The sequence below is a fragment of the Rhizophagus irregularis genome, chromosome 20, assembly GCF_026210795.1.
Source record: "Rhizophagus irregularis chromosome 20, complete sequence".
Classification (NCBI taxonomy): Eukaryota; Fungi; Glomeromycota; class Glomeromycetes; order Glomerales; family Glomeraceae; genus Rhizophagus; species Rhizophagus irregularis.
Genome location: NC_089448.1, coordinates 2937444 through 2962088, shown reverse-complemented (window position 1 = coordinate 2962088; position 24645 = coordinate 2937444). Strand labels below are relative to the sequence as shown.

The 24645-nt window shown below is 26.8% G+C and overlaps 7 protein-coding genes across 7 annotated transcripts; 3 read left to right on the top strand and 4 right to left on the bottom strand.

The window, feature by feature from the left end:
- Positions 1 to 1410: 1410 nt before the first annotated feature.
- On the bottom strand, positions 1411 to 1866 carry OCT59_013255 (uncharacterized protein; the record flags this gene model as incomplete). The annotated part of the gene is made up of 1 exon (XM_025330408.1): positions 1411 to 1866. The coding sequence occupies one exon, from the start codon at positions 1864 to 1866 to the stop codon at positions 1411 to 1413; it is 456 nt and encodes a 151-aa protein (XP_025177327.1).
- Positions 1867 to 8055: 6189 nt separating this feature from the next.
- OCT59_013254 (uncharacterized protein) lies at positions 8056 to 8514 on the top strand (the record flags this gene model as incomplete). Its single annotated transcript, XM_025332089.2, has 1 exon — positions 8056 to 8514. One exon carries the CDS (start codon positions 8056 to 8058, stop codon positions 8512 to 8514), a length of 459 nt encoding a protein of 152 aa, XP_025177328.1.
- Positions 8515 to 12419: 3905 nt separating this feature from the next.
- Positions 12420 to 12860, bottom strand: OCT59_013253 (uncharacterized protein; the record flags this gene model as incomplete). The annotated part of the gene is made up of 1 exon (XM_025330409.2): positions 12420 to 12860. One exon carries the CDS (start codon positions 12858 to 12860, stop codon positions 12420 to 12422), a length of 441 nt encoding a protein of 146 aa, XP_025177329.1.
- A 5222-nt stretch (positions 12861 to 18082) lies between these two features.
- On the top strand, positions 18083 to 18436 carry OCT59_013252 (uncharacterized protein; the record flags this gene model as incomplete). The annotated part of the gene is made up of 1 exon (XM_066140683.1): positions 18083 to 18436. One exon carries the CDS (start codon positions 18083 to 18085, stop codon positions 18434 to 18436), a length of 354 nt encoding a protein of 117 aa, XP_066001542.1.
- A 1251-nt stretch (positions 18437 to 19687) lies between these two features.
- OCT59_013251 (uncharacterized protein) lies at positions 19688 to 20830 on the bottom strand (the record flags this gene model as incomplete). The annotated part of the gene is made up of 1 exon (XM_025308476.2): positions 19688 to 20830. Exon 1 carries the CDS (start codon positions 20714 to 20716, stop codon positions 19688 to 19690), a length of 1029 nt encoding a protein of 342 aa, XP_025177330.1. The 5' UTR covers positions 20717 to 20830.
- Positions 20831 to 21112: 282 nt separating this feature from the next.
- OCT59_013250 (uncharacterized protein) lies at positions 21113 to 21328 on the bottom strand (the record flags this gene model as incomplete). The annotated part of the gene is made up of 1 exon (XM_066140682.1): positions 21113 to 21328. The coding sequence occupies one exon, from the start codon at positions 21326 to 21328 to the stop codon at positions 21113 to 21115; it is 216 nt and encodes a 71-aa protein (XP_066001541.1).
- A 344-nt stretch (positions 21329 to 21672) lies between these two features.
- OCT59_013249 (uncharacterized protein) lies at positions 21673 to 23658 on the top strand (the record flags this gene model as incomplete). Its single annotated transcript, XM_066140681.1, has 4 exons — positions 21673 to 21996; positions 22951 to 22961; positions 23274 to 23393; positions 23460 to 23658. 4 exons carry the CDS (start codon positions 21673 to 21675, stop codon positions 23656 to 23658), a joined length of 654 nt encoding a protein of 217 aa, XP_066001540.1.
- Positions 23659 to 24645: the final 987 nt, after the last annotated feature.

Sequence of the window (24645 nt, the reverse complement as noted above, 5' to 3'; positions counted from 1 at the left end):
CGTTCGTTGCCGGGAATTTTAAAACCGTTAGAGAAAATAAGTAGCATGTTTTAATTATTAAAGTTTCTGATGTAGTTTTGAAAGATGATTCTTTAGAAAGGAAAGCAAGGAATTGAAAGACATGTTTGTGCCATTTATTGTGCAAAAGTTTCAGGATTTGAGGTAAATATTTTATTTTACTTTTTTTTTTTGCAATAAAAGATTGTCCACGTGGTATTTTATAGCTTATTTATGGGCTTAGAGATGTTATATAAAAAAGTCTGAGGACGTTCATATGTTCTTACAATATTGTATAATATTAATATATTTTTGATTTAATTAATAGATACAACATATTTTCCTAATAGATATGAAATAATGTACCATAGAAAGAAGATATATTCAATGTTTTATTTTACCAAAGCGTTTAATAAAAAATTCACTAAAGTTTATTCTCATACGAATGTTATGTATCCGTTAAAATTAGATTACTAATTTTTTAGCTTCAAAAGCCTTTCAAATGTTGTAATTGACATAAACATGTAAATTCAAGAACAACTAATTGTGAATACACTACACAATATTTTTTATCCTATTACTTCTTCAATTATTAATATTACTTTTAATGAATAAGATAATCTTGTTCTTTTCAAACTTTATCCGGTTTTGAAATATATAACACGTACAATCTTAGTCATAATCTTTCTGCTCCTCTTTTTCGCTTCATTTGAAGATGATCCAACCTCAACTTCCTATTCTTTGCCAAGTGCTCGATCGTCGGTAGATCTAAATGACGAAAGAATTTTTTTAATCAATTATTAAATAATTTTACAAACCTGTTTACAATTTTTACTTGGGATGATAGCTTCCGATAAGCAATGCAGCCTTTCTAAATAATGCAATTTTATTTTATCATATGGTGAACGTGCCTCTCTTTTTAGATGCATATAAATGTATAGTATATTATATAATATCAGGAAATGTTACCTGAAAATATTCTCGAGCGGTAAAAAAGAAGCCAAATAACCTATTTATAATATATTTTTTACTAAACTAAATAAAGAACGCGTCTAAAGTATATGCAATCAATTAATAACATGATTATAAAGTATAACAAAGTGTAACGTTATCATTAAGTTAAATACTGTACATACAAGGTTAAATATTTTTTGTGTTCGGTAGACGTTGGGTGTTGGCGTATTGTCTTAAAAAAAAATCTTTTTATTTCGCCTATAAACCAAAGTTATTATTCACATAATTTAATTTAAAAGTGTTTGTAAGGATAAATAATAATATTTTATTCATATGAAATAACAGTTATACAATATAAAGAAATACAGGTTAAAATACAAATAAAAATAATAAATATAAAAAAATAAATAAAATAAATAAAAAGGTTTAAAAAAATAAAATTAATAAATCAAAATTTTATCATTGATATTGGGTATTCGTGATATTTGAAGAATAATTCAAATGATTATTATCTTGTTGAGAAAAAGTAGGTATGACGATAATTTTGAATCCTGGAATATCAAAACTAAAGATTTCAGGTTGAGAAGGGTGGATAGTAGTCATGTTAAATGAACCAAGTGGAGAAGGAATATTTTCAATAGGTTGCTGCGGCCCAACATACTGCGGAGTATACGATGAGGAAATTGGAGTTGGAGTTGAAGCGATATGTTCATTAGAAGTGGGTTGTTGTTCTGAGTTATCGGTGTTTGTATAAAATGATGGAAAAATATTATCAGAAGAGTTGACATTCTCATCATTATAATTAATATTTGAAGAACGTCCCGGTTGAATAACAGTAGATTGCAAATTACTGAATTCAGTAAAGGTCGGCTTATTTTGATTATTTTGATTTTTTTGTAAAGTATTTTGATTCATAGTTGAGTTTTGAACGATATTTATAAATTACGAAAAAGTTTAAACAGATTGATCCTTTTTTTTTTGAGGAAGAAATTTTGAGCCATTTTATAACAAAAAAAAAATAAGCAAGCGTTAGTAAGTAGAAGTTAATAGAGATTTTTTCTATTGAGTAACATAGCACGATTTTGTATATTTAGTGTGTAATCAGTAAATTTCCAAACTAAGTAACCGGAGTGACCTAATCTTGCAGAATGGGCGCTAATATTGTTATTTGGATACATTTACAACCCAGAATCTATAATATTGTATATTCTTTCACGTTTACTAAATAAAGTAACTATACGTTTATCAAAAAAAAAAAAAAAAAATGTATTCAACCAATAGTCATTTGTTTTTTAATTATTTATTTACTAGCTGTAGCCTGTTGCGTTGCAACAGGATTAAAATAAGTTTAAATCAATGTGGCAATAAAATTTTTGTTTTATATTTAGATGAATTAGATCTTATATAATATTATGAAAGAACGAATTAAAGAAAAGTAGAAAAAAAATAATAAAAAAAAGTATTATTAAAAAAGTTCCGGTCTAACAAAAAGAGACCCATGGTTGGAATTGTACTGTATATATTTTAATTTTTTTACAACTATAATAATTTAAATTGATAATTATCCATTTTTTTATTTAAATATTATGGAAAAAAGTATATAATTATAAAATTACTAGCCGTTAACATTGTAACAGGTAACACAGGTAATCATGTGAAACCAGATTAACAAAAAATTTTTTTTTTTACGAAATTTGGGATAATATGATATATACCACTTATATAGTGTAAAAAAAATGTATAGATTTTCGTCAACTATACTATACAACACCGGAGGTATATAACCGGGAAACTTGGAACTTTAAGTTGGAAGTTATTTATTGAATAAATAATTTTACTATTGCAATTTGATAATTTTTTCAAAAAAGTTGAAATTAAGACGCAGCAAAAAGCGAGGCGCAGCTAAATTTTCGGCAGTAAATCGTTCTGCACAGTGATCGGCACCATTTACACGATGTAGTTATACCTACTAGGTAGCAAATTTTATATGTATTTATTTATCCGTTTCTAGGAAATTTTGCAGTAAAAATTAACTATTGATTATACTATAGAGTAATTCAGAAAAACTTTCTTTTAATTTATTTGTATTCTCAACATTATTTTTCAAGTGTAATAGTAATAGTTCCGAAGCTTTTAATTATTTTTTTAAAATTTTTTAAAATGAAAAAAAAAACCAAGCGAAAAAAAATTAAAGATTCTACAATAAAATATACTATATTTATACTCATTTACTATTGTGTAAATGGCAGGGGATAAACCAGTTATATCCTGACTAAAAAATTTTACTTAACATGATCGGCCTATCGGCCGATCATTTATCCGATTCTAGTAAAATTTTACTTATTCCTAATTAGCCAGGATATACTTATCCTCTTATAAATTATCTTTACAATAATTGAATCAGAATTAATTTTTGATTCCTAACCTTAAATTATGATATAAATTTAAATCATATTATTTCACAAAAACCCACGTCTTCAGATTTAGTACTAAGAAGAATTTCGATTCGTGTGTTAAGCTGACGTATATAATTTCTTTTCCATATTCATTTGAAGGTTGCGTCCCAATGCTTGCTTTTGTACAGTTGCACTTTAGCTATAATATCATCAGTCCGTTCATTCATTAGCTTAGAAAATTCTAATATACGAAAAAAATAGAATTATAATTTTTGATATGATTTATGTATCTTATTCACTTAACACTAGCCTGTTTATAAATTGTTAAAGGTAAGTTTTTATTAAAGAGAGTAGAATCTTTAGAATAATTTAAATATAAGGCGGTTCAACCTTTACAATTGTCGTAATTACATATTTACATATCGTTTGAGGATTACTTACATTTAGGATATTTAATCATGACTCACTCTGCTCATTTTACTTGACTGGAAGATTTAACTAAGCAAAACGATTTTCAAGCATCTTGCGGCCACAACCATTTTGGACCCGTATCACCCTCAATTTTGAAGATAAATTCTACCATTCATAATAATTATATGAAAAAGAAATTCATTATTTGTAATTAGGATAACCAGAAAATAAAAATAAAAAATTACCCATGTGTATAATTTAATAAGTGATTCGTCCTAAATTAAGCTTATTTCGTTTATAAATTATTATTCCTGAATACAATTTTACTAAAAGTGGATTTATTTCGTCTGGAAAGTTAAATAATTATTTTTTATATTCTTATTTAAATGACATAACAGTTACAAAGAAATACAAGTAAAAATAAAAAATAAAAATAAAAGAATTTAAGAAATAAAATTACGCATAGCTAAAATTATATGCTATGAAAATAGAAAATTTTATCGTTGAAATTGAGTAAATTGGGTTTCGTGATATTCAAATGATTAAAGATTTCAGATTGAGAAAGGTGGATAAATAGTAGTCATATTAAATGAACTAAGTGGAGAAGGAATGTTTTCAGGAACACAAGGCGAGCTAATTGGAAGCAAAATTGATGGATATTATCATATAAATGGGTTGTTTGGTCTGAATAATTGGTGTCTGTATAAAATGTTGGGAAATTATTATCGGAAGAGTTGGCATTCACATCATTGTAATTAATATTTGAAGAATGTCCCGGTTGAATAACAGTAGACTGCAAATTATTGAATTCAGTAAAAGTGTGATCATTTTGGTTATTTTGATCATTTTGTAAAGTATTTTGACTCATAGTTGAACTTTGAAGAATTTTTATTATAATCGGAAAGTTTAAAAAAATACAAATGATTTTTTTTTTTTTGGAGAAAGAAATGTTGGTTCATTTTATACAGAAAAAAGAGGTTTTGGAAAAAAAAAATAATAAATATAAAAAATAATTTATATAAAAAATAATTATAAAAAATAATTTATAAAAAATAATTATAAAAAATAATTTATAAAAAATAATTATAAAAAATAATTTATAAAAAATAATTATAAAAAATAATTTATATAAAAAATAATTATAAAAAATAATTTATATAAAAAATAATTATAAAAAATAATTTATATAAAAAATAATTATAAAAAATAATTTGTAGTTATAATTAAAATGGTAACTACTGTATAACTAATAAAAAGACGTTTAGTTATCACGGCATCATTGCGTTTTATACGTTTAGATTATGATGATAGTCATTATTAATTGCAATCTCATTGGTGAAAGTGCATCATGTGACAGTGCATTAAAGTAGGATCGACACTTATTTATGTTGATTAGTTGCAAAAGTAGCCTAGGTAAAAAATAATTTTTATATATATAAATAAATTGACAGTTATACAATATAATGTAATAAATAAAAATCAAAATTAAAAATATAAATAAAATAAATAAAAAGGTTTAAAAAATAAAATTAATAAATCAAAATTTTATCATTGAAATTGAGTATTCATGATATTTGAAGAATAATTCAAATGATTATTATCTTGTTGAGAAAAAGTAGGTATGACGATAATTTTGAACCCTGGAATATCAAAACTTAAGATTTCATACATTTAAAATAACTTAAATAAAATTTGTGTTTCTTTTATTTTATTTATATATTTTGTGGAGAATATAATAGACAATTTTTTTTTATGCATATTTACAAATTATATATATATATATATTATTTTGGATTACATTTTCATACCCGCAGCAGAGATAAACACGAGTTTTAAATATTTTTTTTTATTTATATATTACATACAATATATATATATATTATATATATACATCATATATATAATTTAACCGTCTTCCAAGATCAAAAACTTGTTTTTAAATGAAATAAAGAAGGAATAACCAGATTTTTTTTGTCCCTTAGATTCTTTTATACCCCACTTTGAGTTTCTCTCGTTATAATCTTCATATCTCATAATAATTTAACGACCGGACCAACGGAACAAATTCATTGTTTAAATTTATTAAACAAAAATTTATTATTATTATTATTTTTTTACAAACAATTATTGACTTATTCATATTCCAAAAAAATATATTAAATATAATAAATTAAATTTATATATATATATATATTTTTATTTATTATATAAGAAAGTTTATATATTTTTTTAAACTTCAGGTTAAATTTAGTAATTTTATCATCAAGTTCCTTTTTTTTTTGGTTCGGTATTTAGACTATTTTGCAGATCATATTAATGTTTCATAAATTTATAAGTGACAACCAATCAGATTCGAAATTATAAAACGTGCGTTCTTTTAAACGAGCCATGATCCCGTAAATAAATAATATTTGTTGTGTATTACAAAACCGCAACATTCAATTATTAATACAATAAAAAACAACGAAAAAACTTCTCCTCCAAACACAACTTACCTTATGTTAATAAAAAGGTCATTTTTCTTATTTTTTAACTTTGCTTTGTTAATTAAAGAACAATTAAAAAAATTGTTTAAAGTTGTAAAGACGTATTGCTAATCATTGTTAAATTAGATAATTTAAAAATAGAATTGCAAATGGAACGTTCACTTGTTTGATGTCCCGAACTTTTTTTACATTATTATAATAAATTTTTTTTAAAAAAAAAGCAATAATGAACCCTTTTAATATTAAGGGATTATTTTTTTTTAACTTACATCTAGAAGATGACTTGTCTTTAAAAATTGATATTTTTAATTGTTAATTTTTTTTCTTTAAAAGAAAATTTTTGTTGTTGCTTCCAAGTCACTTCCACATTAGTAGTCTTTACTTTCTTTTTAATTCTGTTTATAGGGAACTTAAATATAGTTTTCTTTAATAAGTCCAATTTAAGGGAATTACATTTAAATCATTTTTTTAATTGCCATTCAGTGTGTCGATCATTTCTACAAATCGAACAAAATCGAGAAAAAAATTTTTTTCCTTTACAAAACAAAAAATGAAACTTTAGTAATATATATTTTTAGTACATAAAAAATATATATATAAATTATATAATTCACATCATATTCACATATTTGCTTGTTTCGGTATGTTCGGTTGTGTTCGGAACTATGTATGTAATTATGCATACTTTAAGTTTTTATGTGTTTACGGACACACTGAGTGTCAAAACGGCAAAATAATTCTGGTGATTTATTTAAGAAAAATAAAGCTCACTTTTTTTTATTTCTTTTCCTCTCTTTTTCTCAAAATGAAGTGGTAATAGCTGAAAGATTTTTTTATTTTATGATTTCTTTCAAAAATAAATTATTATTTATTATTATTTTTTTTTAATTAAAAATGTATAAATAAAATAATTTAAAAAGAATCAAAATACAATAAAATGAATAAAATGTTGATATACATATGGGACACCTACAGCCCAAAATTTTTTTTTTTAAGATTTCATTATAATTATTATAATTGTAATTTTAGTAGTATTGATATATAATTATATAAAAAAAATTTTTTGAGGATAAATGTAAACGTATATATATATGTATGTATATATAAAAAAGCAAAAAATCCATACTTCATTTAACCTATTGTAGCATGTAAGTAACGATCAAGTTAGATAATAATGATGCAATACAGCTAATCACATTCATTTTAATAAAAGCTTTCAAATTTTCAAATTAGTTGGTACGATATTTTATTTTGTGCTACTATTTGTCGTTGAAAAAATTCTGATCATTCCTTAATCCCTATTACCTTATCTATTTTTCCTTATCTACTTTTGATAACTTAACTTATCAATTACCTTTTTTATTTTTATTTTTTAGCTAATAACGTCACGTGCACTCACATAAATAAGTGTCGATCCTACTTTAATGCACTGTCACGGGATGGGTTCATGTCCCTTATCCATCTAGATCTACATCTATTCATGTATAGCTGATAGACTCAGATTACCATCTTCTCTATTCTGAATTTATCATATCAAATCTTGTTTCTCCCCGCAGTAAGCAGTTTTATTTTTTTTTTTACTCCACATAAAAAAATTTTTTTTTTACCCCACATCAAATAATTTCCCAAAACGGGTAATAACCAATACAGAAATAAAACAAAAAAAAATATTTTTTATATTTATTATTTTTTTTTTCCAAAACCTCTTTTTTCTGTATAAAATGAACCAACATTTCTTTCTCCAAAAAAAAAAAATCATTTGTATTTTTTTAAACTTTCCGATTATAATAAAAATTCTTCAAAGTTCAACTATGAGTCAAAATACTTTACAAAATGATCAAAATAACCAAAATGATCACACTTTTACTGAATTCAATAATTTGCAGTCTACTGTTATTCAACCGGGACATTCTTCAAATATTAATTACAATGATGTGAATGCCAACTCTTCCGATAATAATTTCCCAACATTTTATACAGACACCAATTATTCAGACCAACAACCCATTTCTAACGAAAATATTTCAACTCCAATTGTCTCTTCGTATGCTCCGCAGTATGTTGGGCCGCAGCAACCTATTGAAAATATTCCTTCTCCACTTGGTTCATTTAATATGACTACTATCCACCCTTCTCAATCTGAAATCTTTAGTTTTGATATTCCTGGTTTTAAAATTATCGTCATACCCACTTTTTCTCAACAAGATAATACTTATTTGAATTATTCTTCAAGTATCACGGATACTCAATTTGATCAATTTCAACAATAATATTTTTTAAATTTTATTTCTTTTATTTCTTTTATTTATTATATTATTTATATTTTTTACCCTCAATACCCTGTACTGTATTTCTTTATATTGTATAACTATTATGTCATTTAAATAAAAATTATTATTTATAAATACATCCATCTTTAGTCAAAGGTATTGCCTGTAAGAACTTTGATTCATTTATAACGAAACAATTTCAATTTTAGAGCGAATAATTTATTGAAATATTATACACATGGTATAAGAGGGACTTAATTTTGTTTACTCTGATTTATATTCTAATTACGAATCAATGAATTTCTTTTCTGCGTAACCATATGAATTTGCTGCAAAATCATGTCACAAATTGAGATTCTGGTCGCAATATTCATGTAAAAATAATCATTTCGCTTGTCAGTATTTCTTTTAGTTTAAATCTTCCAGTCAAGTAAAACGCGTTATACTTAAATATCCTTAAATGTAAGTAATCCTCAAATATGCACTAATTGAAAATCCGCATAAATTCTTCAGTTCAAATTTTAACGATACGTTTAGGTAAATAAATAAATAATTATAGCTACTCACTTTAAAAATAAATAAACTACATTTAGTCTTGCCTAGAAAAAAACAATGAAATCAGTAGGGTAATTCATTTTATGACTATTAATTTGACAATTTTAGAATTAAAATTATCTCAGATTAATTTATTGAACGCACAAGCCTCAGTATGTTGATCCTATTGAAAAATTTTTAATTTTGTTTCTTTTATTTTTTATTTTTTATATTTCTATTTTATATTATATTTCATTATTGTGCATTTTGTTACGTCATTTAAATAAAAATCCTTCCAAACGAAATAAATAAAATTATGTGAATAATATTAATTTATAAACGAAATAATTCACGAATCATCTATTGAGTAACGAATAATGATTATATGAATATAATCATTAATATTAAAGAATTTTTCTTCAATCTTGATGCAAAAATCATATGCAAAAGTCGAATCCGAAATGTTTGTAGGTCGCAATACTTATTGTAAGACGCTTGATAAAACATTTCTTCCGGCCAAGTTAAATGAACAGACTGGGCTATATTTAAATATACTGAAAATGTAATAATTCTTCAGTGAATAGGTAAGTAGTTCATGATCATAAAACATGAGTTGTTTCACGATTTCCTTTTTTTTTTGTTTATTTCATGCACATAATTTCTTTTTTTACTACTGCAATAAAACATCACACATTAAACATTATTAAAATATATTCATTTAAACAATGTAAATATGTAATATATTTAATAAATTATATTTATGATATTTACAGTATGATATCATCATCCCTACTTTTTTATCTTTTGTGAGGTTAATAATTTGAAAAAATGAAAGGAAGAATCTGGTATAATTGAAATTGCTTTAGCATTTGCAGAATTTTAACAAAATATTATAATTTAAAAGTTAAATTATTTGTTATCTTTTAAATGAACATTAGTCGTTGTTGATTCAAGATAATTTTTATTAAAATGACATTAAGAGTTATACAATATAAAGAAATACAATATAAATAATACAAAAAAATAATGATATAAAAAAATCAAAGAAGAAAAATTTTATTGTTGAAATTGGGTAAATTGAGTATTCGTGATTTCTGAAGAATTATTCAACTAAATATTATCTCGTTGAGAAAAAGTAGTTATGATGATAATTTTAAGCCCAGGAATATCAAAACTATGTATTTCAGATTGAGAAGGGTTAATACTAGTCATATTAATTGAATAGAAAAGTGTTCTCAAACAATAGGTTTCTGCGGAACAATGATAGTACTGTGGAGACAATTGAAGTTGAAGCGATATTTTCATTAGAAGTAACTAGTCGTTTATCTGAGTACTTGTTGTTTGTACAAAATATCGAGAAATTATCGGCAGGGTTCATTATAACTAGTATTTGAAGAATGTCCCGGTTGAATAATAGCAAATTACTGAATTCAGTAAAAGCGATCATTTTGATTATTTTGTAAAGCATTTTGAAACAGATGAATTTAGTACGAGATTTATGAATTTATATTATTATTGTAAAGTTAGACTTAAACCGATTTTTATTTTTTTGGGAAAGGCCCATTGTATAACAAAAAATCTTTTTTCTACAAAAAAATGTTTTTTCATAATGCGATCATACATTTGATGGTAATAAAGTATATAAATAATAAATATATGCACAGTAAGTATATTATTATTGGTATTTTTAGCTTGCAATTACAACTCTCTTTGACTTCTGCTTTAAAATTTTTTGTTTTTTAGCCTTTACCTGGGAATTAGTGACAACAATGTAATCAGTATGTTTATTTGTCAGACATTTACTAATTGGTGATTTATGTTAGTACAACCAGTTATTACGTTGTATAAAAAAAAATCTACATATCGGCTGATTGGAAAAATAAAGCCAATTAATATTTAAGTTCAGTTGATGGGTTCATTATATAACTGATGGGTTACTTAGGTAAACAACGTGACCTCGTAACTGCGGCGCTATTTTGCAATAAGAATGAGCAAATTCCACCGATCCTATTGCTTATTGCAAATACCGAGTAACTATTAAATACTGTATATCATGTAAAGTCAAGTCCCAAAATGAAATAAAGCATAAAGATAGTTTTTTTTCTACGCTGCATCTCCATAAATTTCAAACGTATATCGTAATTATGATTTTTGTTGAGATTACCTCATTTTTTCATTAATCTGATTGTAACATTATAAGGATTCAATCAATACGTCTTAGACACGATAATTTTGTATTAAAATTTTCATTTAATTAAGACAATTTTTAGTTATGGGAAGAAAAATCTAATTAAATTCCAATATCAGATATTTTGCTAAAGCGATAAATTGTCATCGCTTGAAACCTTTCCACCGTCTGCCCTTATGGATACTATTACCATGAATAGTTCTCCGCAGTAATATAACAATAGCGTAATCTTCTCACTGAAAAATTATTAGGATATTCAGTGAGAGTTGGAAGAGAATACCGAAGATAGAAAGATATTAAATTGTAATTTTGTGTAGCGCTTGATTAAATTATTTAATTATAAATGCATTTGTCTGATAAAATGATTATTGCTCAACTGATTAGCGTCAAAAAAAAAATATTTAAATTGAAGGAATTTTTGATTGATAAAGAAAGATTTGAGGATTACTTACGTCTTAGGCTATTCATTTTTGCTTACCCTGTAAAAAAAAAATGTCCGGAAATTGTAGCTAAAAACATCCGGAAAATGTCCGTGTGTCCGGAAAACGTCCAGAAAATTGCAATATTCCGGACACTTTCTGGACGCTGGGTCTGAACCCTCCTGGACATTTTCTGGACATTTTCCGGAAAATGGAAATTTTCCAACGTCCGGAATATTGCAATATTCCGGACATATTCCAGACAAATAAACATTTTCCGGACGTTTTCAGCTACAATTTCCGGACATTCTTTTTTTATAGGGTTAGTATATAACTGGAGAAGGAATAACAATATTCAGATCCTGTAACAATGTTGAGGAGAATAAGTAACGATTATATTATTCATTAATTCGTAATTAGAATATACTGTATATAAAAAAAAATAAGTTACTGTATTGTCGTCAATGTCGTGTATAATATCCCAATAAATGGTTTGTCCTAAAATTTCATTTATATATGAGCCGAAATATTATTTATTCATTTAAAAGTTAGATTTATTGGATAAAAAAAATATATATATATTTTATTTATAGTATGACATAAAAAACGATACAATATAAAGAAATACAATATAAAAGAAAAAAAAAGTACAAATAAAGTTAATAAAAATAAAAGAAATACATAAAAGAAAAAAAAAGAGATTTAAGAGACAAAAATTATGTATAGCTAAGTTATATGCTATGTAATTATAATTTCAGAAAATTTTATTGTTGAAATTGTGTATTCGTGATATTTGAAGAAGAATAATTCAAATAAGTATTTTCCTGTTGAGAAAAAGTAGGTATGACGATAATTTTAAATCCGGGAATATCAAAACTAAGGATATCAGATTGAGAAGGGTAAATAGTCATATTAAATGAGTTAAGTGGAGAAGGAATATTTTCAATAGGTTGCTGTGGCTCAACATACTGCGGAGCATACGAGGAGACAATTGGAGTTGAGGTTGAAGCGGTATATTCATTAGAAGTTGGTAATAGATCTGAATTATTGGTATTTTCATAAAATGTTGGGAAACTATTTTCGGAAGAATTGACATTCACATCACTATAATTAATATTTGAAGATTGTCCCGGTTGAATTACAGTAGATTGCAATTCAGTAAAGGTGGGATTATTTTGATTATTTTGTAAAGTACTTTGACTCATAGTTGAATTTTGAAATTGAATAAGATTTATGAATTTATATTGTAATGAAATGTTTTGAAAGTTTACGATTTTTCGCTATTTTTATAACTAAATCAGTATTAATGAACAGTCGCTATGTCGATCAATATCGTGATATGATGATATAAAAAAAAACAAAGTAAAAAAAAACTCACCTTAAATAAAATTTTTTTTTTAAATATAAAGAAATTATATTATTGTGAGACTTGGGAATCTTCCGTTCGATCTTACCGAAAAAAATTTCGGGATAATTTTTGTTGGGAAAAAAAGAAAACGTAAGGCGGGAAGAGTTTTCCTTTTCTTTTCTTGATTCGTTTAAAACAATATAATAATAATTTGGAGTGAAAATCCGAGGTAAAAAATTTTTTTGGACCGTTATACTAAAAAATATTAAACTTATGGACAAAAAAAGCGGAATTGAATAAAAATAGATAAGACGAGGGTGAATTTTAATTTAATTATTTGTTTTTTTTTAAAAAAAAAAAAAGGATAAAAAAATAAATAAAAAAACCCTAATGTTTTTTTAGGTATAAATATGAGACAAAATATATTAAATAGTTTTAAAGGGTTTTAATTCAAACTGCGGTCGTACTTGAAAAAAACTTTTAAAAAAATAACAACTTATTTATTTTCAATTTTTTAAACAAAATTTAGAAAAAAGAGATTTTTTTTTTCTTACGCGAGAGGAAAACTGGCCTTTTTGTAATTTTTTTAATAAATAATAAAATTTTAATTTTTTTTTTTATGTTGTTTTAATTAAATTATTGATTTTTTTATCTACTAAATCTATATAATAATAAAATAAATTAAATTATATATTAGACAGTAAAAAAACTTTAAAAAAGAAAATCATGAAAGTATAATAAACAGGTATTGTGTGATATAGTAGTTAGTATAATATAAATTACAGGACTTTTTCTCCAACTGATAATGAATAAATAATACAGTGACCTTTTCATGAACTGATAATGCCTAATTTGGACGGTGACGATTACTTACATCCAATGATCGACGAGATCCCAGGTTAAATTTTTTTTTTTTTCATATCATACAAACTCATATGAAACAAGCGTGCCCCGTTTGCTTATGGTTACGCAGACTTTTTTTTTCAAAAAAAAAAAAAATTTCCAATTTGTTGTTCACAAGAATAAGAATGGTTAGTTTAATATAAAATTCCAAGTTAAGAATGTTTTACATTCTTTGTTGAAATTACTTTTTGAAGTTTTATCTTTTGAAGAATATGTTTTTTTTAAATCTATGAAATTTATGACTATGCTATAATATTATTTCACTGTTCTTTTTTTAATTATTTCATATTTATCTTAGAATTAATATGTATTTATATCATTTTTTTTAGTGTAGATATAACTTGTTCATCGTATCCTATATTCAATGATTTGTTTTTTTAGATCGAGATTCGTTACTTTTGTGAAAAAAATTTATTTTTTTTTATAAAAAATAAGGAAATTTTATTAATTAACTACAAACTTTTCATAATTAATCTGACAGGCGTAATTACTAAAATTTCGTCGTAGAAAATAATGAAGGAAATAGGAATGAAACACTGTGGGATGATTACCCATAATATTTTATTGAACGTGTTATTATTATTCAATAGGAAAAAAAAGTTTTTGTTATATTTTTTCTTTTTTTTATATAAAGTAATATAAAAAAAAAAGGGTACCATATAATTATATTTATTGTTTTTATAATACTTTTTCCGAATAGTCCATGTCATATAAAGTAAAAAAACAAAGATAACATATACTAATATTAATTTAGAATATTAGTTGTAATGATCTAATAATGATCTATTTGCGCAAGCTCGTAATACTGTCTAATTTGGTTAATGAGCGATCAGCATATCTATCAGAAAATTTACTGGTTCTAATTCTGCATTTTTTTATTTTGGTCCTATTTAAATACCATTTTAGGAAGTTTATACTTTATCAGAAAGTTGATAAATAATTTTTTTTATATATATTTATTCTTCATTTTTTATTTTATTTTATTTTTTATTTTTATTAAATCTAAACCTGCAGGAAAAAAAAAACTTGAATAAACATATCCAAATTCAGGTTGAACTTCAATCAAACGAAATGTTATCATTTGGATTGAATTTACTCGTTCTCTTGTCCAATTTCTAGTTTTTTCTTGATTAGTCGATTGGGCTGAATCACTTATCTTCTATTTATCACCTTTTTATCCGTCATTCATTGTACAGTTTTATTAATAATTAAGAAAAGAAAAGAAAAAAAAAAATTTTTTTTTATTTTCTCTAAAACAGGTACAAAACAAAGACTGCGATCAAAAGAAGATATATAGGGTATAATTAAGATGTACATGTTATTAAATAATTGTGTATGGGCCGGTGCAAAAAGATTGGTACCTCAAACATTGCATCAATAAAAAAAAATTTTATTATATAAATATTTTTTTTTATTTATTTAATATTATCAGTATGTATTGGGAAAAATACAATATAAATATTATGTCATGTCATGTGATCCTCATCAGAACTACTATGAGCGTCAAATTCTTCATCAATTAATTGTATATTTTTATCAGATTCAAAATATTTCTTAACATTTTTAAAAGCTCTTTCCCGAAGTCCTACAATAACCTTTGAAGAAAATTTTTTTTTAAATACATTTAAAAGTGAATTTCTAATAAATAAAAGGTTTGTGTGTGGACTTGAGCATGCAACTTTACCCTTTACAACTGATTAAACACCTTTAATAGGTTGGAGTTCACAATTATGGTATGGAGGGGTAAATTTAACTTTATATTCATTCATATTGTTCTGCAATGTTAACACAAGAAAATGGAACCTTTTCTTTGTTTATTTGAACCAGCTTCAAAAGTTCTGATTTTCTTAATTCATCAGAAAAAGCAATATCATGAGAATTTAACCATTCAATTGTAATTTAGGATATTTAAGCATTTTGTGTGGTGTAAAAGTATCATCCATATGGCTTTTCCAGTTTGAAACCACCCTCCCAACTGTACTTTCCCCTATGCCCAAACACCTCAGCAACACGCTTGCGTAATGTGACCTGATGATGATCCTCCTTTTTAAAGTTAGCCCCCAAAAAATAATTGTAAACATTAATTATCATCAACTTTTCGTTATCAGTTAGTGATGCATTGCTTCATTTTGTAGAGAAACTATCCATAGTAGGGTAAAAAAATATTAGTAAAAATGTTTATTCGAAGTCATTGTAATATATATATTTTTTTCAGCCCATTTTGTTTTAGTCATACGGTATTTTTCTTAGTGTAAAATCCTTTCCTTTTCGGGTGAGGTACCAATCTTTTTACACCGGCCCATACCGAAGATTCGTGTAACTACTAAATAAAACACAAACTCCATTTTTAAATTCATTGATTATTACTCAGAAGATGTAAAAAAGTTGTCTTTCCGTTCTCTCTTTTTGATTCCTACTATAATTATATTTTCTTTTCTCTATCATATTTTTAACTTCAGATTTTTTTTCTCTCTTCAAAAAGAATATTTATTCTTTATCTCCAATTTCCTACTGTACGCGAATTTTTTTATACGCCATTAAAATTTTCTTATTTATTCGTTCCTTTTTTTAAAACTCGTCCTGTCCGTGGATTATATAGAGATCTATACTACTGTAGTAAGTAAAATAAATATAACTAAAATATTATTTTAATTAATCTTATATTATATTATCCAACAAACAAAATTTTAACGTGTAACACTATGAACAAAAGAAATAATATTAATAATAATAGTCTAAATATAAGACATACACTTTACAATAAAATTTACTTTTATATACTATTTAAGAATAAATTATTTTTCGCAACTTTCAAAACCGAATCTAATAAGAAAATTTGAGAACCAAAAGACAGGAGTATACTGTTGATATTCATTATTAATTTCCAGTTTTTTCTGATAAAGTACGAGTAGATTCTTCATTTAATGCGAAAAAAAATTTATAAATTTTATAAATTGAATTACTGTAGTTCAAAATTCGTGCAATAATAATTTGAAATTTTTTTATTTTAATTTGCATATCTGATCATGCCCATATTAGGTTATTTACGTCCAATCCATATGGAAAGAAATACCTTATGTTGTATTTTATGAATTATGAAGTTCAAAAAAATGTCAACTTTTCATTTAATATTTTGTGAATCCAATAGTATATGAAGTATAGATCAATTAATAAGGATAATGAGGATTAAATATCTTATTTAAACTATTTATAGATTTTAATTTTAAAGTGTGTAAATACAAAGTACTATTTCAACTATTATTACAACTGCTATAGTTTATATATATTTTTTATTTATATATACAGTATGTGTGCAAATTCTTAAAATATCGTTAAAGTTTGAAGAATTTATGATTGAAGATAAATTCTACCATTCATATGATTACGTAGTTAGAATATAAATCAGAAGTAAATAAAATTAAGTCCCTCTTATATCATGTGTATAATATTGTATTCGCTCTAATCCTAGATGGAGAGATATTAGCAGTGAAGATGTTTTGCCAGGTTTCGAGTTGGATATGTCTTTAATCGATAGAATTATTGATCCGGTACGTTACTATTCCTTATTTCTTTATTTCTATGCTGTAAATTCTATCATTTATATATCTATGGATTTATTAATCAGTTACCACCGGTACCTCAAATAGCTCTACAAATCAATTGTCCAGTGTGTAATAATATTTTCAATAACAAATATGAATTCATGAAACACTTTGAGAAAGTCCATTGAAGAATAAGCATGAATGATTCAGTTCAAAGAGTAACTATTCAACAATAATATTAGGAAACAGAAACCGTTGGGGATCCAGAGCGAAAAAATTTTTGTGCCACCTTTATCAAATTTTATTAATTACTTTTGCAGCATTGCAAATTTAAGTCTAGATAAGAAATGTAGTAATCGTAAATATCAAATGTAATAATTGAATGTAAATTCGAGCATTATTTATAAACAAATTTATATCACTGAAATTACTGAACAGTTCAGTTCGATCTAATCCAAATGAGGTTAGTCTAATATTATTCTAAATACGGTAATCTGACGTGTTATCATCGAAAAATTACCTTTTTGACCCTCCTCATGTTATTTTTTTGACCCGCATATACTGTATTACATATAGGAGGGTCAAAAAAGGATGTCGTACAGGGTCAAAAGATAATTTTTACGATTATCATCATATGCGATGTTCGATTAACAAAGGTAAATCAGCCGTGACGCACTTCGGAAGCGTAAAACTAGAGAGAGTGAAACATCTAGTCAACGTGAAACACGCCTTGCAAAGCAACGTGAAAAATACACGGCAAAAAAGAGCAGGGGAAAATGCAAATGCTGAAGAACGAGAGGCACGTGCCGCACGTGACAAAGAACGGAAGCGCGTAAAGTTAGCAACGAAAACGGACGAACAACGTGAAAAACGCCTTAATTACCACCGTGAACGAAGAAAATACCTGACCCAAGACTTGAATTCACAACAACAAAATCCGCAGCAAATAGCGATAAAACAACTATTTAAATTCAAAGTTCGCTTTTAAAATGTATTACATATTTAAAGTATTATGAAAAAAATGTTCCTGATCACATTAAAATATACAAACAACAAATTTTTGGGGTCGATACTATTAAAATAACCCTGAAATAAAGGTTGAAAATAATTTACATTATAAAACAAGATTAGTTGTATTCGGAATTTTCCATTTATTTAATTATTTAGAATCTAAAAGTTACTTCGGAATTTATAAGCATACAACTACAAGAGAAATTTCTTAAATTACTAAGGTTAAGTGGAAGATTTTATTTAAAAAGTTAGATGAAAATACTTTGTGGCGCGAATGGCGCAGAAGACACACATACCGACGCTGGTATACTTGGCGAATTCGAGCGAGATCTTCTAAAGAAATTTTGTAATAAAGTTAATAAATTTAAACATTCGCTCTACACGATGTGCAATGAAAGTTTTCCATCAATTGTAATCATAGAGGAGGAATGCCGACGTTGCCATAAAGAGAAGAAGCTAAAAAATTTCCGAAAGATAACAATATGGAGTACCTGATAAACTTCGTGATCTTACAGAAATTGAGGAAATATTGCTTGCACGAGTATTTCCTGTGATGTCAGTTTATAGACTTCGTGGGGGTCAGCATGGATATCGAGGAAACGTTATCAACTTTCCTCAAGATGTCCAAGAATTTGCTTCAAAGCTCCATTGTTATTAGATGTGCTTTTCATACGTCGTCAATCTGCGAGCAATGCGGAAGCGTTTAGGGATTTCAAAGTTCGTTGTGATAAGGTCACTCAAGCGTTAATCTGGCTGGTTAAAACAAAATAATCATTACTACGCTAACGTAATCATCGATCATGAAATTCTCCAGTCTTTGTCAATTGATGGCACAATTGATGACCAACTTCAAGATATTAATGAAAATGTTGATTACGACGAAAATGAGGATGACATAATTCCACTTCCACCCTCAGCCAATCGTGAATCTTGACAAAGACGGATTCATGGTACTAGGAAAGTGAAGAATCTTACTCTGTTGATGATTTGGGTTTACGGAGAGAACTTGAAGATTTCACGCTATTCCAGCTTCACTTGACACACAAGTTTTTTTTTTTTATTGATAAACATATTTTTTTATTTCTGTAAATGTAGAAGAACAAGTTACATGATAAATACAAAAAAATACATTGAAGTTTTAATTCTACTAAATCTCTCCATACCAAAATCTTCGTATAATAAAACGAAGTAATGACTAACGTAACCGATGAAATAAATTTAATGTATCCTAAGTATTTACTAAATTACTAATTACTTTACTACCCCATGATTTTCTATCGCGAATTCCTAATCTAAATACGTCATCCTTTTTATTTTCTTCTAAATTTATTTTTATAATATTTTTTATCTTTTTTCTTGTTTTTTTATTTTCTGATTTTTCTTCTCCTTCTGCCTTCTCCATCATTTCTTCGCCATCATCTACCCTTTTCTTTTTTCTCTTGAGATCCTTTAAAATTCCTAATTGCCGTTCTGATTCGATCGTTTCCACACACCTTCTATTCCATATCTGCATTTGAATCTTCTTCAAATAAACATCAAATATATCTTTAAGCACTTTGCATTGCCCTCTAATTTTACATGTACGCCACCATTTCTCGTTAATTAGACCTCGTGTAATTTCTCTAATAAGGTTCTCTGGACCCATAATCATTGATTTTGTAGCAGCCACTTCCCATAAATCTTCTTTCCATTGGTTCTTTTGATCCTTGTCCATTATATCTACATTTTGGCTAAGCACTTCATCAAGACTGGCCTTGAATATTTCACTTTCTGTATCACCTGCGCGATTTTTGTTACAAATCCACAAATGATCCCACGTTTCCTCTTCTATTGCACAACGTGGACATTTCTTACTTGGTATTCCCCATACTTTCCGCATCCACAACACCTCATATGTTGGCAAAATTTTAAGAAAATTTTTGACCCTAAAACACCTCGTTGCCGCGTCTTCCCTGTTTGCAACATTTCTAGACGTCGTGATTTCATTCTTAATCAATTTAAAAGATTCCGTCCAATCTATGAGTGCATTACCTCCATTTGAGCTAATAAAACAATCCTTAACGTATTCCAAGAGCATTAAATCTATCTTGGTCGTATTATAACTTAATTCTTTAAACAAAAATCTATACGCTCCCTCGATCGGCACGTAATTCCACCTTAATCTACCAAAATGACTAACGTTAATTTCTACTTCCTTGATCGCAAATTTACAACTGACCAATTCCTTTTTTATCGCTGGAATCTTAACGTCTTTCATTGCTTTTTGTATTTCTGTTTTATCATCTTAACCAACATACTTATATTCTTTAACTCTAAAATTGCATTTATAAAATTAATATAAATATATAATTTATCATCTAACTCCTTACGTACAGTATACTACCAGTTTGACTATATCCATTTATCCATTCAATGACATCTAGATCCGTTCTAAAATCAATTTTTATATTACATGGCAATATTATTATCGCTACCATTAACGCCACCGCGTACACTTTTTTCTCATTTTTTGTAAACTTCAATTTACCATTAAAATTAAACTTATCAATATCACTGCTCTTTGGAATTATCCCCAAACCAAAAAAAACCATCTAAACACCCTTCTGTATCACTGCTCCTATATTTACTATAACTTCTTTATCTATAAAACCTTTCATTTTACGATCACAAATTCTCTTAACTCCTCATACATTCCCTTATTTTCTATCACGTAATCTAACCACATTAAACAAATATCTATATTATCTGACACGTTATTATTTATTCTCATTATTACTTGATCTTTCTCTTTAAACACATCCATATTAGCTTCAATCGCCAAATCATTCATTGCGTTTATGTTTTCACAAGTCTCATATGGTTTCATCATATTTTCCATATCATTATCTTTAACCTTTCTTCCCTTTATCTTTATCGTTATATCTTTTTCTATATATACTAGGCACTTCCCTGAATCAATTTTCCTACTGATATTATATTCACAACCTTTGCAATCTATCAAAAAGGGAGAATCGAAACTATTACATTCTTCCCCCAATTCCCTTTTAACGATCAAATGTCTTCCTATCTCATCATATTTTTTGCTATTCGACTTTTTGTATTTTATACTAAAAACATTAGCGCCACTTGACACACAAGTTGGTTAAAGGTTGATGGAAAGAGTGCCAACAGGAAAATGTTGTGCGTGTCTATCATCTTATGCGAGGATCCTCAATGGGAGGAGTGAAGGTTCTTCTTCACGTTCTACACCGAGATCAAGATTTAACCGAAGACGGAACTATTGCATGGTCAACCTTGTACAACAATTATATCGAAGAGATCAACGCTTATCTACTTGGGTCACCTATAGACGATGAAGAAGAACTATTTCTTACTGAGATGGGTCAAAAACCAAATTTCGATTGCTCTTCCGATCTAGGTTCGCGAGACATGGATCGGAATCATGACTGGATTAACGATCCAAGGGAACGATATACGGACCTTGTGGATATTGATACGTTTTTAAGTAGAAATCCTAAAATTGACGAAGGAGAAAACGTATTAATGGACTATCAAAACGTTAAATGTTAACGGAAAACTTACAAACAGATACCGGACTAGTCAATGGTTCAATGGGAACTGTCCAAGACATAATATTCAAAGAAGATCAAGACCCGCCTTCTCTCTATTGCAGTCTTGATCTCTTTTGATAATTATAAAGGTCCCGCCATTACTAGCTCAGAGGGTGAAAGAGTTGTACCAATTGCACCAATTAGACGTACTGTACCTGGAATAGTAAATCTGGAGCTCCTTGCAAATTCCAGTTCGTCTTGCGTGGGCAATTACGGTGCATAAAAGTCAGGGTCTTACGTTATAATAGACATTGGGGATAAAGAGTTTACCGTGGGTCTTTCTTTTGTGGCAGTGTCTCGGGTATGCACTCTTGAAGATCTCTTCAAACCGTTCAATTTCGAGAGACTCCAGCGTATTAAAGACTGCAAAAGATTATGTAATAAAGCAATGTTAGATCAAAAAAACAGAAGGTATTTTTGATACAAAACATTCTATTATATCTAGTATTATATTTATCGTGCGTTTGTGTTGTAAATAAAATACATTATTTTATTTCTACGAATCTAAACAAAATTTTAAATTTTTTTATTTTTTTTCACCTTTTTTTTTGCAGTAACACTAATATCTTGTAACACTATTGTTATTCATGTGATGCACGTGATACCTAATTTAATATAAAAAGGACACCTATTCCCAAAATTTTTTAAATTTTTTTTTTTTTTTTTACATTAAAATTTTTTAAATTACGTACGTACGATTAACCTTATGAAAAGTTCTATGGGGGGAGAGCCATTGCTGCTCCTTTCACCTGTTTTATAGTAACGAAAAGAGGGAGTTTTCAGTAGTAAGGCTTAATATAATTATAAAAAAAAATAAATGTTGCTTATTGTTCAATACACATAAGTTCTTGTTGCTGCACCACATAAGACGTGAAAAAAGAATACTTTCTGGTAATTATGATTTATTATATTATGTATTAGTTTTTATATTTAAAAATAGTTTCTATATATCAATAGTTATTATACCAATTTTTTAAACAAATAATTGTGAAATTCGTTGCGATTTATTTTGTACAATATGTACATTGTAATAAATTGCAAGGTTCATCAAAAAATGTGTTAGAATTACATATTATAATTGGTTACGAAAAAATTTAATATTAAACAACATATTACAAGGCGATGTACTGTACAAGAATTGTACAATGCATCAAGAAAATTTAGCAATGTTAGCAAAGTAAACTAATTATGTATTTTTTCCAGTTTGACGCCATTGCAATGCCTTAGGAGGAACAATTTATCTGAAATTGAACATACATTTCACAATATTGTTCCTCTACTTGATGCAACAATAGGGAAGAACAATCATTATTTGATAAAATAGTAAGTAATGTATGTATTAACTTATTATGTATCATAAGAATTATTACACTAACATTTATTGCCCAGCAAGGAATCGCCACTGGAAGCAACAGCAACACACCGGAATAAAGAGACTGATCCAAATGATCGTGCACGAGTAGGATTTAAAGTTGACGCAATATTTGAATACCAGGATATCAGCTGGACTCCAGTTATTGAATGTAGGAGGTGTCCAGGCACTGTCTGGTGGTCTCCCACAGTGTTCACGTTCCAAGGAATGGGATGATACTCGCAAATTGGGATTGGAACTCTGAGGCTTATGGGTGGATGCTACAGAAAAACTAACAGGCGTAAATGCAAATGGTATAGTTTGATGGGTCTTACTGTAGTTGGTAAGTATTGCAATTTACAATTCATGGTTACCTGTAAATAAATAAATTCTAAATCAAAAAATGGAAAACTAGGTCGCAAGATTAGAGTATGTGCGCTTGCTACTACCGGTGGGCTATTCCATTTAGTCCTAATGCATGAATGTCTTCTCCCAACTTCATGAAGATCTCATTAATCTAGAACTTGCGTACCTTGTATTGAAAGAATACAAGAAATAATTAGATGAAACGAAAGTGTAAACTTACACTTAAATAAATTCATCTCTCACATAATTTTGATACCATTAAATTTATAGACCTTATTTTTATATTTAAATAAATTGCATAAAAGATTCTCTGTTAAAACTTCTTGCTTAATCAGAAGAGAACACAATTGATCACTAGGGGAAAGAAAAGAAGGTCAGAAGAATTACTTGGAGAGTTAGCAAAAAGCCAAAAATTATAAATACGCCTGAACAAAAAAAAGCGAAGTAGGCAGTAATGGTGATTTTATTATGTTATTTATGTATTCTGCAAAAAAAGATATACGTTTTGTTAATAGTGCTTATTTAGAATACTTTTTACGATTTTATTATCAATAAATAAAAATAAAATTTTTTAATTTTACATAACTAATCTTATCACTGATTGATCAATACTGTATTTATTTCTGTAATTTGATAAACTTTATTAATTTTTTCCTTGTTATCTCAAAATAATATTATTATTTAGCTATTGTTTGCCCATTTTTTTTTAATAAGATTATTGAATAACTTATCCGATGAAAAATTACTTTTCCATTTTTATTATTTTTATTGCACGCTATCTCAAATTCACAAATATAAAATATTATGTTAAGCTGAAATATTATGATTTCACTTTAGAATATCAAGATTTATTGAATA